This window comes from Schistocerca cancellata, chromosome 1 (genome assembly GCF_023864275.1).
Source record: "Schistocerca cancellata isolate TAMUIC-IGC-003103 chromosome 1, iqSchCanc2.1, whole genome shotgun sequence".
NCBI classification, from domain to species: Eukaryota; Metazoa; Arthropoda; class Insecta; order Orthoptera; family Acrididae; genus Schistocerca; species Schistocerca cancellata.
Window position 1 is genome coordinate 921,973,954 of NC_064626.1, and position 17,836 is coordinate 921,991,789.

Below are 17,836 nucleotides of genomic sequence, written 5' to 3' on the forward strand. Positions count from 1 at the left end.
TGTGTTGCATATGTCCGCCGCTCGTGGCCTCGCGGTAGCGTTCTCGCTTCCCGAGCACGGGGTCCCGGGTTCGATTCCCAGCGGGGTCAGGGATTTTCACCTGCCTCGAGATGACTGGGTGTTTGTGTTGTCCTCATCACTTCATCATCATCCAGGAAAGTGGCGAAATTGGACTGAGCAAAGGTTGGGAAATTGTACGGGCGCTGATAACCACGCAGTTGAGCGCCCCACAAACCAAACATCATCATCATCATCATCATCATGTGTTGCATGCAATGTGGCACAGCATCAGTCAGCATCACTGGTTGGTAAGCTGTGAGTTGCCAGTTCAAACCCAATTACCATAAATTATTTGTTATTTAGTGTTTATCGTTTATGGAAAGTTATCAAACTTTCTTGTTTTTGTAATGTTTGTATCTCGTGGAATATTTTATGTCTGTACAAATAGCAGTCCTCTCAGTCCAGGAATTCAGTTCTGTTCTGGCTGTACATTGGTGTTTGTAATAAGCATGTTTTCCAGTGCTAAATGCTGTAGTTCATCCATGACCCTGCTTTCAGATTTGAACTTGATCATGATTATGGCATGACAATATCTGTATCATGGATTACCCACAGCCAAGCAATTCAAGTGTAAAAAGATTCAATAATCACATCAAAAGCTACACCATACATTGCAGCTCCATATCACAGTCACATACAACACAACTGTCTATTTGATGATCTCTAAGATTATACAGATACATAAAGAAACATAAAGCTGCTGCAGATCTAGGTATACAGGGAGAAATAAAAGCAATAAGCATAGCTACAGTTCTGTTATTCTTGCAGTGCAGTCTCTGCTGAAAGGAAATAAAAGTCACAACATTTAAAAGTATTATGTTTATAACATTGTTGTTATAAACTGACAAAATTTCAAAATAACCAGTTTGACTGCTGATGATGTTAGTAGGATAACAAAGTGTTCAATAATAATATTCATCAATTTGCTTGCACTCACACCTTGACTGCTGCCTTCTGTATCCAGTGGGATATAATTTTATTTTGTTATAAGTATTATCAGAACAAATACCCTGCCAAACAATAGAAAAATGTCACTCAATAACACACTTAGTGCTATGGTTAGGCTGAACTTTCAACTGTCTCCTTTCTCATAGAAGTGCTAGTCCTGGGCATAACAGAGGAGTGTCTGTGGAGCTTGGAAGGTAAGTAGGTAAACAAGTAGAAGTTAAGTCTGTCTGTGAGGTTTGTACACATTGTGCTGCCTGCAAAAGATGGGAATCATGGTTGTAGCACTCTTTCAACATATGATTTTAACATGTGATGTCAAACTGTCACAAATCTTCATCATAGTATATATGTAATCTCAAGAGTTATTTTTGACTGTAACAGTACTGAAATGTAGAGTATGTAGTATAACTTAATATAATAAGTACAAACTGTAAAGTCTCACTTGAAGCTGCATGAAATGCATTGTTTAGGACGTGGACTGATGTCTGAATTTGGATAAAGAATTACATTTAAAATATTACAGAGCTGATCAATCCAAGTAGCAGCTACTTAATATTGAGTGTATTAAGAGTGCTATTACTATTTTGTCATAGACTCATGATAGCATCAAGGCTTACAAGTTCACTACTGAAGCTGGGATGGAAGTATTGGAGGGAACATAAGAAGTTAATAACGTCTTAACATGTATGTGACAACTTGAAACTCATGGACCTAGCTGAAATTCAAATCAGATTCCTGCCATCCATGGGCAGCACACCACCAGTTTTTCCATCTGAGCACAGCTCACAGACTGTCTCAAAGCCTTACTTTCCTGTCCCATCCTTATTATGCAGATACACTCCCACCAGATTGTCAGATAGACACCTGTGACAGAAAGAATGTAGAGGAAACCTGGACCTACAGACAGCATTAGGATTTTTGCTGACAATGATTTCTTCTTGTTCTTTGCAGAGTACATGGCGTGTTGGAAAACTGTACACTGCGCCAGGATTTGAACCTACATCCATACCCTTATTGGGCAGTCTGCTACCATGTACACTATTCAAGTGCATCTAATGGATCAACTTAAAGCTTTAACTAGCCTTAGCCTATCCTCAACTCAATCTCAGCAAAAGCTCTGGGGCTAAAGCTAGCCAAACTCACCACTCTCTTGGAAATGCTAGTCTTACAGCACTATAGGAAAGCCTCTGCAGAGTACAGAAGGAAAGGGAAAAGTGTCTAATAAGCTGAAAGTTTGTGAGACACAGTAGAAAGCTGCAACTGGTAGCACACTGCCCACAAATGGCATGGATCTGGATCCACTACAATGTTTTAACCTGACACATATAGCCCATGCATCATATATTTTGCACAGAGCAAGAAAATGTTATTTTCATGACGCAACAGTTATAAGGGTTTTATTTTTATTTTTATTTTTATTTCTTTTTCAAATAAATAAAATAAATTATTTATGTCATTTGGTATTTACATCCTGATGTCAGTCTTTTAACTTACCACCACTGACACGATTTTTATGTCAAGTGTTTTAAATGTAAGTGTTCAGCATTAAGCAATTGCAATGAAAGTGTGAAGAGTTTAATATTGCTTCTGCCATGAACTGTACAATGAGGAAAAAAGTAATAGCAGAACCAAACCTGTGAGGGCTGGGTGTGCCCAGGTAGCTCACTTTTGAGTCTACATCTACATCTACATCTACATCCATACTCCGCAAGCCACCTGACGGTGTGTGGCGGAGGGTACCTTCAGTACCTCTATCGGTTCTCCCTTCTATTCCAATCTCGTATTGTTCGTGGAAAGAAGGATTGTCGGTATGCCTCTGTGTGGGCTCTAATCTCTCTGATTTTATCCTCATGGTCTCTTCGCGAGATATACGTAGGAGGGAGCAATATACTGCTTGACTCTTCGGTGAAGGTATGTTCTCGAAACTTTGACAAAAGCCCGTACCGAGCTACTGAGCGTCTCTCCTGCAGAGTCTTCCACTGGAGTTTATCTATCATCTCCGTAACGCTTTCGCGATTACTAAATGATCCTGTAACGAAGCGCGCTGCTCTCCGTTGGATCTTCTCTATGTCTTTTATCAACCCTATCTGGTACGGATCCCACACTGCTGAGCAGTATTCAAGCAGTGGGCGAACAAGCGTACTGTAACCTACTTCCTTTGTTTTCGGATTGCATTTCCTTAGGATTCTTCCAATGAATCTCAGTCTGGCATCTGCTTTACCGACAATCAACATTATATGATCATTCCATTTTAAATCACTCCTAATGCGTACTCCCAGATAATTTATGGTATTAACTGCTTCCAGTTGCTGACCTGCTATTTTGTAGCTAAATGATAAAGGATCTATCTTTCTGTGTATCCGCAGCACATTACACTTGTCTACATTGAGATTCAGTTGCCATTCCCTGCACCATGCGTCAATTCGCTGCAGATCCTCCTGCATTTCAGTACAATTTTCCATTGTCTCGTGGCATACAATTTTAATGCACCAGGAATATTCAACTGTACAGTGGCTCTAGGAGTAGAAATGTAGAAGTTGATGACAGTGAGAGAGAAGAAATAGAGTTGTACCCAATTTTAGCACAGAGCACATTTTTCTAGAATAGCACATAAAAGCTGCTAAGCTTAGTGTCTCTGCTTTAAGGAAGGGACATCAGAAAGATGCCTCACGTTCTCTTGTCATGAACTGAAACATTTGGAACTAAACAGCAGTATTACAACTAATGTGTCATATGCTGCTTTCCATAATTTTATATCCCATCTAAAAACATCATGTTGTGAAGAGGAGAACCACAACAACCATCATTAAAGAAATTTTCACATACCTTTCATTTCAACACGTCCTTCATTAGATAGATTCCCACCAGCCAGACGAATTTTGTGATCAACTATTATTGTGGAACAGTTCCTTTCATCTGATCCATCACCACAGTCATTTTTCCCATCACAAACCTACAGAAATATGGAAAATCTATGAAATGGTATTTAAGTGACATCACAAGAGAAAGAAATGGCACTCAAGTGCATGCACGCACACACACACACACACACACACACACACACACACACACACACACACACAATGGTGTGATGGGAAAGAGGTGGGGGGGGGGGGGGAAGGGAAGGGTAAATGGGAGACGAAAGGGTTGACAGAGTGTAGTACAACAAAAGATGGGCATAGGCATACAGAACTTGAGAAAATTCATTCTATTACTAGTGTGATAAGTAACATGTTATAGATGGAGATATTGGGGAGGGGACGATAGGTTAATGTGGTGAGGAGCTAAGTAGAAAATGACTGGGTGACTGCAAAGATCCTATTCAAAAGTACAACATGCCCTTCAATGCATGCTCAATAACCTAGGTCCATCACTGAATCCTTCTCATAACCTCCACCAACTGACCCCCCCCCCTTTCCCCCTTCCAGTTTACTGCACCAAAACCTTGTAATTCTTCCCAAAATTTTGCTAATTTAACCACCCTGGACACCCTATCGTAAATAAATAAATAAATCTGATATGACTGCATAAACTTTTTCAGTGTATTAACTGATGATATTCTTTTCAGGACTGCAGCCAGATCACATAGTTATCTAGAAACAATGTTCAAGTGGTCTATCTGGCTGTCACCTTCAGGTGAGAACAGCGCTTCTTAATCTCAATGGAACTTGTTCCTACCTCACGCAGCAGTCATTTCATATGCCATGGAAAACCAACAGTGTCTGTGTGTGCCAGAATTTGTTGCTGCTGGCCTTTAACACAAGTAAGGTGCATCATGCCTGTGGTGAGAACTAGTAGAAATGATGAACTACTATACCCATGTATCTGGATTAAAATATTCTGCTGCCTGAGTCAAATACCACTGTTACTTAATGCCAGATATACAGGATTCCTCATTTTTCCCCTTAAAAGTAGCTCTTCTCTCTGTCTTTAAATAGTCTGCCAGTCTGATTTTGATTGATTCCTTTAAGACATATACAAATACAAAGACAAAAGGGCTACTATCCATTTCCCATCATATATAATCCTGTGTCCCTTGATTACACAGTGCTCTCCCACTGCAGATTTCTCAGGTTGTAGTAACTGTGCGTGATGATGGTGCTCAACACATCTGTCCTGAATTGTATGAATTTTCTGCCAAATATACATTTTCCCACGATAGCAAGGGATTTTGTAAACACTGGACTTCCTCTCCTCTGAATTGTCTTTAACCAAACCAAGGAGCGCTGTTATGCTATATCTCTTTCAAGTCCTTCCAATCTTTGAAGATACACCCCCCGCATATGATTGGATAGCAACCAATACACATATTTACTGGTTGCAGTGACAGTACAAACTTCAAAGCATGACAGATCTGTTTTTCAATGTAGTCATTCTCCCTGAACATGAGCTTAATGTGATCTAGCTCCTGTGTGAAGGTTTACATGGGAGATCTCATAAGCCCTCATTGCTAATGTCCTCAGGATCCCCGTGCATGACTAGACTGTACATGATTGTTTTCTATGAACACTGTGTCCCACAGTCCCATCATCCTTTCTGTACACCAATTCGTCTAGAGATGGAAGCTTTCAATAATCTTTGACCTTTTTTGTAAACTTGATGCTGGGATGAAGGCAATTAAAATGATCCATGTAATTGTTTCAAGCATCTAGTCTATATGGCATTTAATCTAATTATAAAGATCAATTTTTTTGTGACAACTTTTTTCTCAGCAGTCTGTGACTATGTTACAAAATACATTATATTTTTAAACTGTACTCGGTATGCTGTGTAAGTTTTTCTAGGCTGTAGTTCTCAAATAGTCTTTGAATCCCTCAATTACTTTTTCATTTATTACCCTCATTATTTTCTGCTATTACTTATATTATACACCATTGTAAACTTCAGCATCATTATCCGCGATATCATCAACTATAGGGTTTACACAATGACTTACAGACTTAATGTACCTATAAACATAATAGATGGTCCAGTCACATTAATGTGACCACCACTTATGTGCAACATCAAGTGTAGTAACCACCCATAGGTGGCAGGTGGCAGCACTAGAATTGGAGGGTATATAAAGTGTATCAGGTGGACATGAAAAACAGTGCAGTTGTCATCATGCAGAAACAGCAATTTAACTGACTCCAAAATGGCACTGTCATTGGGTTTCAGGTGAAGGATGGAAGCACTTCCAAAATGGCTAAGTGTGTAAACTGTTCACATGATAAACAGTAATATCAGAAATTGAGTCCGCCTTGATGCAAAACACTTTGTTATTTGTTTATTTCTGTATTATCCCAAACTAGTTTCGGCGACAAATACCACCATCATTAGTGTTTTTTTTAACCTTATTTATTGTATGTTACAGCACATTTTAAGCAGATATTGGCGCTGTTTGCGACATATTTTCTGTGCTCTTTTTTTCTGTAGCCGTCATTTTACTTAGCGAACATCATGTCTTGTTCGTTGGGTGGTATGTGGCTGCTTTTATACACAGAAAATCAAAACTTTTTCACTTTGTTTCTGATCCAGAATATTACGCCATCTTGCTGTTCACATGTGTTGGGTACAATAAATAAGATTAAAAACCCCACTGATGGTGTTATTTGTCACCGAAACTAGTTTGGGATAATAAAGAAATAAACAAATAACAAGGTGTTCTGCATCAAGGCGGACTCAATTTCTGATATTACTGTTTTTCTATGCGGACATGGACCAAATGGAACAGTTCCAAGATAATATTATTGTTCACATGATGTCGTGGTTGAAGTATATACTGCATCGTAAAATGACACCATCCAAAACCAACGTCGAGGCCACTATGGTACACCACGGGCCAAAGATGATAGGAGCAAATGACGGTTATGAAGATATGTATGGGCAAACAGATGTGCAACTGCTGAGCTACTGAAGACCTAGATGAACCGAGGGGCTACCAATAGTGTCTCCTTCCAATGGCAGTTCGATGAACATCGCCCCTTAGTGGTCTCAGCAGCAGGCACCTGTTTCATGCACCCTTGCTGACTGCTGTTCAGTGGCAATGAAAGCTGGAATTTACTCACCAATACTGCAAAGGATGTCCACTGAGCGGTGACAGGTGGCCTTTTCAGATGAATCACGTTTTATGTTCCATCAGACAGATGGCCATTGTCGTGTATAACATGAAAAATACGTAAGCAAATATCCTGGATGTATTATGGTTCAAATGGCTCTGAGCACTATGAGACTTAACATCTGTGGTCATCAGTCCCCTAGAACTTAGAACTACTTAAACCTAACTAACCTAAGGACATCACACACATCCATGCCAGAGGCAGGATTCGAACCTGTGACCATAGCGGTCAAGTGGTTCCAGACTGAAGTGCCTAGAACCGCACGGCCACACCGGCCAGCAATGTATTATGGTCTGGGGAATGTTTTGTGGCATTTTCTGAGTGATCTCATCATTCTGGCAGGCACAATGGATCAACACAAGTATGCTTCCATCCAAGGGGGCCATGTTCAACTCCACCTGCAGTTTGTTCTTCCTCTGAACAATGGCATCTACCAGCAGGACAACACAATGTGTCACACAGCCTGCAGTGTACGTGCATAGTTAAAAGAGCACCAGGATAAGGATACCATACCACACAGGTCACCGAACTCCCCAAAATTAAAGCCAACCAAGAATGTGTGGAACCACTTTGATTGAGTTGTTTGCGCCATGGATCCTTAATCAAGAAACCTAGTGTAGCTGGCCAAAGCACTGGAGTCAGTGTGGCTCCACATCCCTGTAATCATCTTTCAGAACCTCACTAACTTTCTCCCTGCACATCCCATAGTGGCCGCTGCAGAAAATGATTATTCAGAATTTTGAATGGTGGCCACATTAATGTGACTAGACAGTGTAAGTACCAGTGGTGTTGGTTCTCACTGGCACTCACTCAAGCAGCTCTAGATCAGATGTGCTATAAAAAATTTAAAATAAATACGTCAGTTAACTTTATCTTATTCTGTTTAGAAGTGAAAAATTTAAAAATGCATGAAAGTGTTTCATGAATAACTACAAACTATCAGCTTGAGGCATGTGTATTGTAATCATTGCAGTTCACTTTCTAAGAGTTTCTAATCCTGTAGCACAAGCTTCAAAATGCTTATCATTGTAATACATAGTCAGTAATTTACAATTCACTGATCTGTCACTCTCCTCTCCTCTCCTCTCATCTCATCTCATCCCTCAGTGTGGGGGCAGGATGAGGGGGGGGGGGTCATTATGTATGTCTTACCCCTACAGTATACCTTCCAGACATGATAAAAACAATATTATGAGAAGAATATATTGCTAGCCACCATATAGTGAAGATACTGAGTCACAGACAGGGAAAACAAAAGACTGTCAAAGAAGTAAGCTTTCAGCCAAAAAGCATTATTCTGAATTAGGCAAAACACACACACCTATTCATGCTAACGCAACTGATACAGACATAACTGCTGTCTCTGGCTGCCGAGGCCAGACTGAGTCATCGTCTGGCTAGGTCTGTTTAGTACATGAGCTCTCCATCTTTTCCTATCCTCCCACACATTTCTCTCTTTACTCCATCCCAGTCTTCTCTCTTCATCACATGTTCCTTCAGTCCAGTGATCCACCTGCATCTCAGTCTTCCTCTGGATCTTTTGTCTCCTATTGTCATTTCATGCACCTATCTTCTATGCTGCTCACTCCCATTCTTTTAACAGGCCTATACAATCTTAATCGTGTCATTTCTATAGTCTCTTGTGTGGATATCTCTTTTATTCTTTCTCTCACCTTCTTATTTCTTACTCTATCCATTCTAGTAAGTTTTATTCTGCTTCTCTGAAATTTCATTTTGCAAGCCTGTATCCTACTCACCCACCTTTTATTTTGTTATCACTTTCCTGATGCATATGTGAGTACTCTCAGTATAACAACTGAATGCTGCAGAATCGCATGTCCTTGTTCTAAACAAGAATCCTTGCACTGCAGGAATCCCTTTTTACTAATCTCCTTATTTCCCTCCAGTGATCTTCTATTATGTTTCCCATGAATTTGAAGCATTTCACTTTTTTTAGTACTTGTCCCCTAAAACTAACATCTGTTACTAATCTCTTCTTATTCCTCACTGTCATCATCACTTTACATTTCCTTGCATTAAATTTCAATCCATCAGTCCCACCACTCCCTCCCATACATTTAGCCTTTCTTGTACCTCTCCTTCTCCATATCCCCACACTGTTAAATCATCTGCAAACACTATTGTGTTCGCATCTTCATCTTCTATTGGTGCTGCCATTCCTGTCATTGTCTCATCCATAATGATGACAAAAGTCTCAGTGAAGTACACTTCCTTCCTTCCTTCAGTTTATTCTTCTGTTCAAACCAGTTGATCTTCTTTCCTCCCACTTTTACACAACTCACACTTCCTTGAGATATTTTCTTCATTCTTCTTCTAGTCAGCCATCCTATTCCCATTTTCTGAAGGGTTTTTCAGATCTTGCTTCTTTTAACTCTATCACATGCCGCCTCAAATTCTGTGAACACCACTACAAAGTCCTTACCATATTCATGGTATCTCTCTTGCAGTTGTCTTACACTAAAAATCAGATCCACTATTAATCTTCCTGGTCTAAGCCAATATTGTTCCTCTCTCAGTCCTCCTTCTACCCTCTTCCACATTCTCTTTTCTAGAATATTCTCAAACACCTTGGTAACATGCTTCATCAAAGTAACTCTGCTATAACTTAGACATATTTTACTGCAAACCTTCTTAAAAATTGGCACTATGATTCCCTTTTTCCAGTCTTCAGGTGTCTTTCCTTCTTTCCATACTATTCTTATGACCCAGTAGAGCCTTGTCACTCCAACAATGCCAGTTTCTCCCACTGTCTTTATACTAACTTCATCCAGTCTATGTGCTTTTCCTCTTTTCATGGTCTTTATCACTCCCTCTTCTCATTTTCATCTTCCATATTTCCATTAGGGTTTAATCAAATGATGGAAATTCCAGGACAGAATAATGACAATATTATGAAAGTGATATTTGCTGCTCACCATATAGCGAAGATGTTGAGTCACAGATAGGCACAACAAAAAGACTATCAAACAAGTAAGCTTTCAGCCAAAATGGCCTTCCCTGGAATTAGACAGTACACAAACACACACATCCAAATGCAATTCACACAGACATGACCACAGTCTCTGGCTGCTGACAGCCAACAGCAGTATTTTTGTTGTGCCTATCTGCAACTCAACATGTCCACTACATGGCGAGTAGCAATCTATCCTTTTCATAATATTGTCAATTAAGGTTTAGTAATTCTTCAAAATATTCCTTCTGTAGCTTCTTGATTTTCAGTACATTCTAAATTTCCTTTCCTTCATTATTGATCTCATGATACTTTCCATCAAGCTTCTCTTCTTAGCCTTAATCATTCCATAGTGGACCATCTTACTCCACTTACTGTTGGGTTCCATCAATTTGTGCACTCTTCCATCCATTTCCACATGTGGTTCAGTTGCTTTGTGTTGTTGTACCCTATATTTCTGTCACATAGTTTAAGTATGAAAATCAGATTTTAGTACACACATATACTTGAAATATTAGCAAATCATGTTTATGGCAAAATGTTTCTAGACAGCACACAGGCTATGGAATCTATATGCATGTTTCATCTGAGAGTGTCCTGGATGTTGAGTTCCCAGAATTTTATCCATTTTTCCTTTTTTAAAATGTCATTTCCTATGGATGATTTCATGCAAAATTCCATTTATTTCTTGGTGTTATATTCTATTATTTCTCTCTTTGAAGCACTTACATTTAGATGGCTTTCAATGAAAAACTCAGCATTTCATTTGTTACACTGTTGCACAGCACATCCAGATTGTCATAGTTGATGTATCATCTGCATGTCATTAACAGAAATCAAGAAAAGAAGGGGTCCCAACATGGAACCTTGAGGCACTCCATATCTGATATCATCACTGTTTGTTTCAAACAACAGAAATAGTTGTTCATTAGGGTTTTATTAACTCACAGCCAGTTCCTCAAATACCCAGATTCTGCAGCTTGTCAAGTAATATGGTGATGTTGATACAATCAAAAGCTTTTTCTAGGTCAAGGAACACTCCAGTAATATACTAATTGTTCTCTGTGGCACTTATTATTTCACCTATTAATTGTGCTCTGGCCACTAAAGCTGACTTGTTTTTCATAAAGCAATTCTGATTTTCAATTATTGCATTGTGTTGACTCGGGAACGTCATTAGTCTAGAGAGAGAGGAAAAAAAAAAAAAAAAAAAAAAGCATTCTCAATTACCTTAGAAAATGCAGGTAAGATTGAGATGGGTTGGTAGTTTCCAAGATTTATCACATTTCTCCTAAATTGAAGTTATTTGAGCTATCTTTAGATTGTCTGGGAAACTACCTGATACAATTACCTCATTTACTGCTGTCACCATGGCCTCAGATATGTTGTCCACAAACATTTTTAATGCATTGATGGACAATGCAACATAGCTTGCTGCAATTTTTACTGACCATACTATGCATTTTATTTCCTTTCTGTTATTTGCGGCCAGGTTGACTGGAATGCTAAATATATAGGCTGAAGGTTGTTGAAATTGTCATTGATAGATTTTCCAATAGTAGAAAAGTACTCACTAAAAATATGTGTGATCTGATATTAGCATTGAATGATAATCTCTTTACTGTTGACAGTATGATCACTAGTTGATTTGTTCTTACAATTTTCTAAACAGCTAATCCAGTATTAGTACAGTTGCTTAAAGGTGTGAGAACATATTTACTTTTACTTTCTGACAGCCCATCTTTGTAATAATCATGTCAGTTCTTAAGTTTTACCTTTAGTCTATTACTATTTCTATTCTTTAGTACTGCACAAAGGAAAAGTCAAAGATTTTCTGTTGCTGTTTTCACTTCATGGTCATTTCTGGGCATGAGACATTGAAGCAATAATAAAAATTTGATGCAAATTCACTGAAAGTAATGCAGTTTTTTTCATCCTTTGCAAGCTTTTCTGTTAAGATCTTCAAAATTGTCATTGTGGATGGTTTCTTTTTGGTTCTGATGTGAAGACTTTCAGGTTCTATCAGTATCTGTGCAGCATGATGGTCAGAAATGGCAAGCTTCAGAACTGATGCATTGTAAGTAAAGTGGGACATGTTAGTTATAATATTGATTTGATCCTATTGACCTCTCTTGTGGGCTCATTTATCAGAAAAGTTAAGTTAAACTTAACTACTATTAGCATCAGTTTTTTCGAGCTGGTGTCAGTAGACAGCAAGTCAATGTTTATATCTCCAATTAGTATCATGTGAAACCAGCCACTTTTATTGCTTTATTTACTGTCTATGGCAGTGGTTTCTCCAATCTTTCTGAAACCATTACCCCTGAGTGTCATCAGACATTAGCTAGTACCCCTGCCCCCCCCCCCCCCTTGCCATCTGTTGCCCCCCCACCCCACCTTTTAAAATGATGATACTTAGTTTGTGTGTGTGTGTGTGTGTGTGTGTGTGTGTGTGTGTGTGTGTGTTAGAATGAATGAAGAAGGAATTCGTGATGTGATGCATTGCAAGTGCTACCAACCACTCCTTCTCAAATTAGAAAGCTAACTACCTGCAGTGAGGGTACACAACTGTTACAAAACATACTTCTCCCACATTACTCCTCTCCATTGTGGCACTTGCTTGACCTTCACACAGCAATGTCATTTAAAATCACACAGGTGCAGATGTGTTTCTCTTTCCTGCTGAAGGCAGAGCAAAAGAAGAGGAGCTGACATACAGTAATGAACTCATCTGTATACGAATGTTCACTTATGACTAAAACATCAATCCCTGCAATGGTATCCAACTCATTGTGCTTATTTCTAGGACTTTTAAAATTTTGTTAAATTTATCTGAATCTAAGTGCGATTTGCTGAACACAGGTTGGAGGTGTCACTCCGAACAGTTTACTTATTTTTGAGACTAAGAAATTCTACGACATGATTTTAAGGCTGAGTTTCAGCTGCTGGACTGTACAGGGTCATTTAGGGATACCAATCTTGCCAACCAGTTTTAAAAGTTTCTTTAGATTTCCAGCCTTGGCTGTTAGTTTGGCATATCGTATATGGGTGGTTTCTGCCATTCCATGGGAATGCACTTATTTATACCAGTTTCTCTACAATTTCATCTAATTTTCTCAAAATTAATTTACTGATAATCTTTTTAAATCATTTATCCATGCACATACCGTTAGCTGTGTGCAGGACACTTTCTAGATTGGCGAAATTTACGAGAGACACATTGTGACATTTACTACATATTGTTTTAAGCCTAGCATTTATTTTATGTACTTCAAGTTCACAATAGACTGTTCTATTAGATCATATCTCTGTGTAATGTTAACAGTTATTTTAGCACCAATTAACTTACCAAGTGTACTTTCACGAGTCTGATAGTTCATTTGCTCGATTTTTAGCTGCCTCATTTGTATCCCCCATGTCCATGACATAATTATTTAATAAGAAAGATTCACTATCTTGCATACACAGCTCCATCACAGCAAAAGGAGGTGTTCCAGGTTGCATGTGAATCACAGCTGTAGTCGTCTTGGATACCATGAATGTTCTGTGGAGGGGGGCACCATGTAGGAATTATCAAAATGGAATGGAAATTGGTAGATGTGATACAAGTGTACAGACAAACAAATGATTACAATTTCAGAAAAATAGGATGATTTATTCAAGAGAAAGAGCTTCACAACTGAGCAAGTCAGTAACATGTAAGTCCAACTCTGGCACACATGTAAGTAGTTATTCAACTTGGCACTGATTGATAGAGTTATGGACGTCCTCCTGAAGAATATCATGCCAAATTCTGTCCAACTGGCAGGTTACATCATCAAAATTCTGGTTGGAGACTCTATCCAAATGCTCCACAGGTTCTCAACTGCGGAGAGATCCAGTGACCTTGATGCCCAAGGTAGGGTTTAGTAAGCATGAAGACAAGCGGTAGAAACTCTTGCCACATACGGACTGGCATTATCTTGCTGAAATGTAAGCCCAGGATGGCTTGCAATGAAGGGTAACTTACAATATTGTTGACGTACCACTGTGCTGTAAGGGTGCTGCAGATGACAACCAGAGGGGTCCTGCTATGAAAATAAATGGACCCAAGACCATCACTCCTGGTTATTGGGTCGTATGATGGGTGACAGTCCGGTTGATATGGCCCCAATGTCCAGGCCACCTCCAGACACATATTTGACCTGGAATCTCATTGAGTGGAATAGGACTGTCTTTCAGCTATGAGTCCCACCTGAAATTAAACCCCAATGACAGGACAGACAACCTGACTGTTGTCTGCCATACGTCCCAACAACTAGGAGTGATGGTCTGGGGTGCCATTTATTTTCATGAGCAGGGCCTATGGTTGTCATCTATGACACCAGTACATCACAGTGCTACATCGATGATATTCTATGCCCCATTTATTGCCTTCTTGACAAGCTATCCTGGATTTACATTTCAGCATGACAATGCCAGAACACACATGGTGAGAGCATCTACTGTTTGTCTTTGCGTTTGCCTAACCCTACCTTGGCCAGCTAGGTCATCAGATCTCTCACTAACTGAGAACTTTTGGAGCACTATGGGATTATGATGATCTAAGATGCCAATTGGGCAGAGTTTGACACAATATCCCTCAGGAGGACACCCAACAACTCTAACAGTCAATGCCAAAATGAATAACTATTTGCATTAGGGACACAGATGGACCAATGCGTTATTGACTTGCTCAGTCTGTGAAGCTCTTCCTCTTGAATAAATCATCCATTTTTCTGAAATTGTAATCATTTGTTTTTGTGTACATGTACATCCTATCTACTGATTTCCGTACCATTTGGGTAATTCCATTATGGTGCATCATCTTTTTTGTCTTAGGGTGTATTAAAATCCAGCCCTTCTTGTATTTATGGTTCTCTTTGCTTCTTCCATTGTTTTCTTGGGACAGTTATATGCATACAATTTCACAGATTTCACTGGCATTACCTTGGACAGTTTGTTTACATTTACTCACTAGGTTAGCACATGAGGTTAGGACCTGGTGTTTTTTGAACTTATCACTGGTAGTTTTTTTTTCAGTCTGATTAGTTGCTTTTAGTTTGCATGGATTTAAATGCTGGAACTTCCACTCTTTCATCAAGAATCTGATATCTGTTTTGAGTAATAACATCAGCAAATCTCTCCTTGGTTTTTAATTTAAGCCTGCAGTCATTCAGCAGAAGCTGTTGATCACCTTTGTCCACCTTTTTACTAAGTAAAGAAACCTTAGCTTAAAGACATTGAATTTAATTTATTAAATCTTCAACTAATGCTGGTAATTCACACTCACAGCCACAATTTTTGTTTGCAGTTTTACGAGAGTTTTTAAGGCATCACTGACTACAGTTCCAGCTTGTCATCAATTCGCTATTTTCTTTCACTGATGAATCAATTTTAGCACATCAAAAATGCATTGGATTATTGCGTTCCTTATACATGATGCTGGTTTTCAATACATTTTTACACTTTTCTACACATTCAATTGTCTAAAGATGGGTTTTGAAATGCACCAAAAAATGTTGCACTAATACTTCTTCTGGTCTTCCTTTCTTGCTCCTTCTGTTTTTCTTTACAACTTCCTGCCTCATTTAACATTCTACTAGGGAGCTTACCAAGGTTTCATAGCACTAGTTCTTCTGCAAAACTCTTTCTGCTGCTTGCACCACCATTGTTTTGAACATTCCCAATCTCCTCTACTGACTGCATTTCATCCGTTGGTATGATGCTGTTTACTATTTTCTGTTTTTTTTTTATTTATTTTCTTTTAACTTCAACATCCTTATCTTCCTTTTCTTTCTTTCTGCCACTTTTTCCTGTTTAATTCCTCTGTTTATCACTACAAAAAGACAGTGATCGCTATCTAGGATGTTGGAGGTCACGGTTCTTTTTGTGAATTGGTCACATACCATACAGTCTACTACAGATTTACTCAATAAATCATGACTGTACCACATTTCCTTATGAATTTCTTTCTTCATAAAGCAGGTGTTGTCTACTGCTGTTTCATTCCTTTTAGAGAAGTCTGACATTATTGTCCTTCATCCTTCTCCTCCCCCATTCCTCCACTATTAATATGCTTCTCTTTCCTTGTCCACTTGTGCATTTAGGTATCTCATTATAATTACCTTTTGCCTAGTAGTTGTCTCTACATTTCCTCTTCAAAAATCCTCCTCCTCTTTAGCAGAAAACCCAACTTGTGGGGCAAATATGTGTCCCTTTCACTTTCACTCTGCCTTTAACGATCCTTTCAGTTACTCCTTTCACCTCCTCTTTTAACCCTGCTCTCATAGCTAGTGTCACTCCCTGTCTTCCATCTTCTTCATTCCCACATGAGTACAGCCTTTATCTACTCCCCAATTCTACTTCCTTTACTCTTCCACCAAATTTCTGACAGTCCTAGAATAGAATATCTAAGTCTCCTTCTATTTGTCAAGTCCACCACTTCCTCCCCTTCCCAGTCAGTGTCTGTGTGTTCAATGTACTAAATCTTAATCCTTGGGAACAGATGGATCATCTTCTACTGTTTCCATTCAGTCTCAGCTTGTTGCATGTATGACGGTATGCATTTTACCGATCATTGGCTTGCTGGGTCTGTAGTAGCTGGATTTGTTAATTAAGTTTTCTCCCTGATGTCTTTGGTCCATAGGAGGTATTTTATTTCCCTCATACCTATCAACAGCTAGGAGCTGCAGATGAGCATTTCCCAATCCACCACTTAGTGACATACTCTCTACAGTTAAGGCTCCTCCTAAAAATATTCTTACAATACTATGAATAGAGTTTTCTTTCACAGTGCAGCGTGGACTATTACAGTGAATGCAAAGGGAAAGGGTGCTGAACATTATACTCAAAGTATCCAGTATAAGTTCATAGGCTTCCATGACTGGTGTCATTTTTGATAAAATAATTTTGGGTACTGAGCCATATCATTGCAACTATCACAACAGCTAAACTGCCAATGTTTTGACAGACTTGAAACAGTGAATTGCCCTGAAGAGGACCACAGCACCTACAATGATGCAGCACAGTATTTTATGACACAAAATGTATCTAGTGTTAGGGAGACAGAGCTTTATTTTATGTAGAGGTCTAGCACTAATCAAGATTTAAAAATGAAATACAAACAATATTACACAATTCTTCAGTCATCAAAGGACCATACACCATGTACTATGCACAAAAAATTTAAAATTCCAAGAACAAGACAAGAAAAATTTGGATCACTATTAAGCCTGAAATGAATAAATACTGTTAAACAAATGATACTCAACTTCATTATAACAGTAGTACTCAGACAAATGATGTGACATTCACATCACTGGCCATTAAATTCAATGAACTCTTCCTAATAGCAGTTTAACAAAAGAGAGGCAAAAAATGGTCCATCAAAGGCAGATCCATTAGATTTAGTTATATTGCACTGCATATCCCTCCACAACAAATCAGTTTTGCTAAATAATCAGTTACAGAGATCACAAAAATCATCAGCTAACTATAATCGCTTGCTCTTACAGTTATGATGGCATTCAACCAAAGTGCTAAAATCTTCTGATGCTTTGGTAGTGTCTCCTTTGAGTTGCCGTTGTAACCAGTCAGTGAGCCAAGACATTTTTCCTGAGAGGCTGATATATATGGTAGAAACACCTATTTATGAAAGTGGAGATATGCAGCTGACTTCTAATTATAGACCTATCTTCTTACTTCCCCTATTCTCAAAAACATTTGAAAAGGTAGA

General features: G+C 38.8%; 1 protein-coding gene across 2 annotated transcripts in view; it reads right to left on the reverse strand.

The window, feature by feature from the left end:
• Nucleotides 1-17,836, reverse strand: part of LOC126191321 (serine protease svh-1-like) — a 457,777-nt gene that overhangs the window by 177,287 nt on the left and 262,654 nt on the right. For both annotated transcript variants that reach the window (XM_049932162.1, XM_049932154.1), the window contains exon 12: nucleotides 3,835-3,961. In XM_049932162.1, coding sequence (XP_049788119.1) covers nucleotides 3,835-3,961 — 127 coding nt within the window. The remainder of the gene's footprint in view (nucleotides 1-3,834; nucleotides 3,962-17,836) is intronic.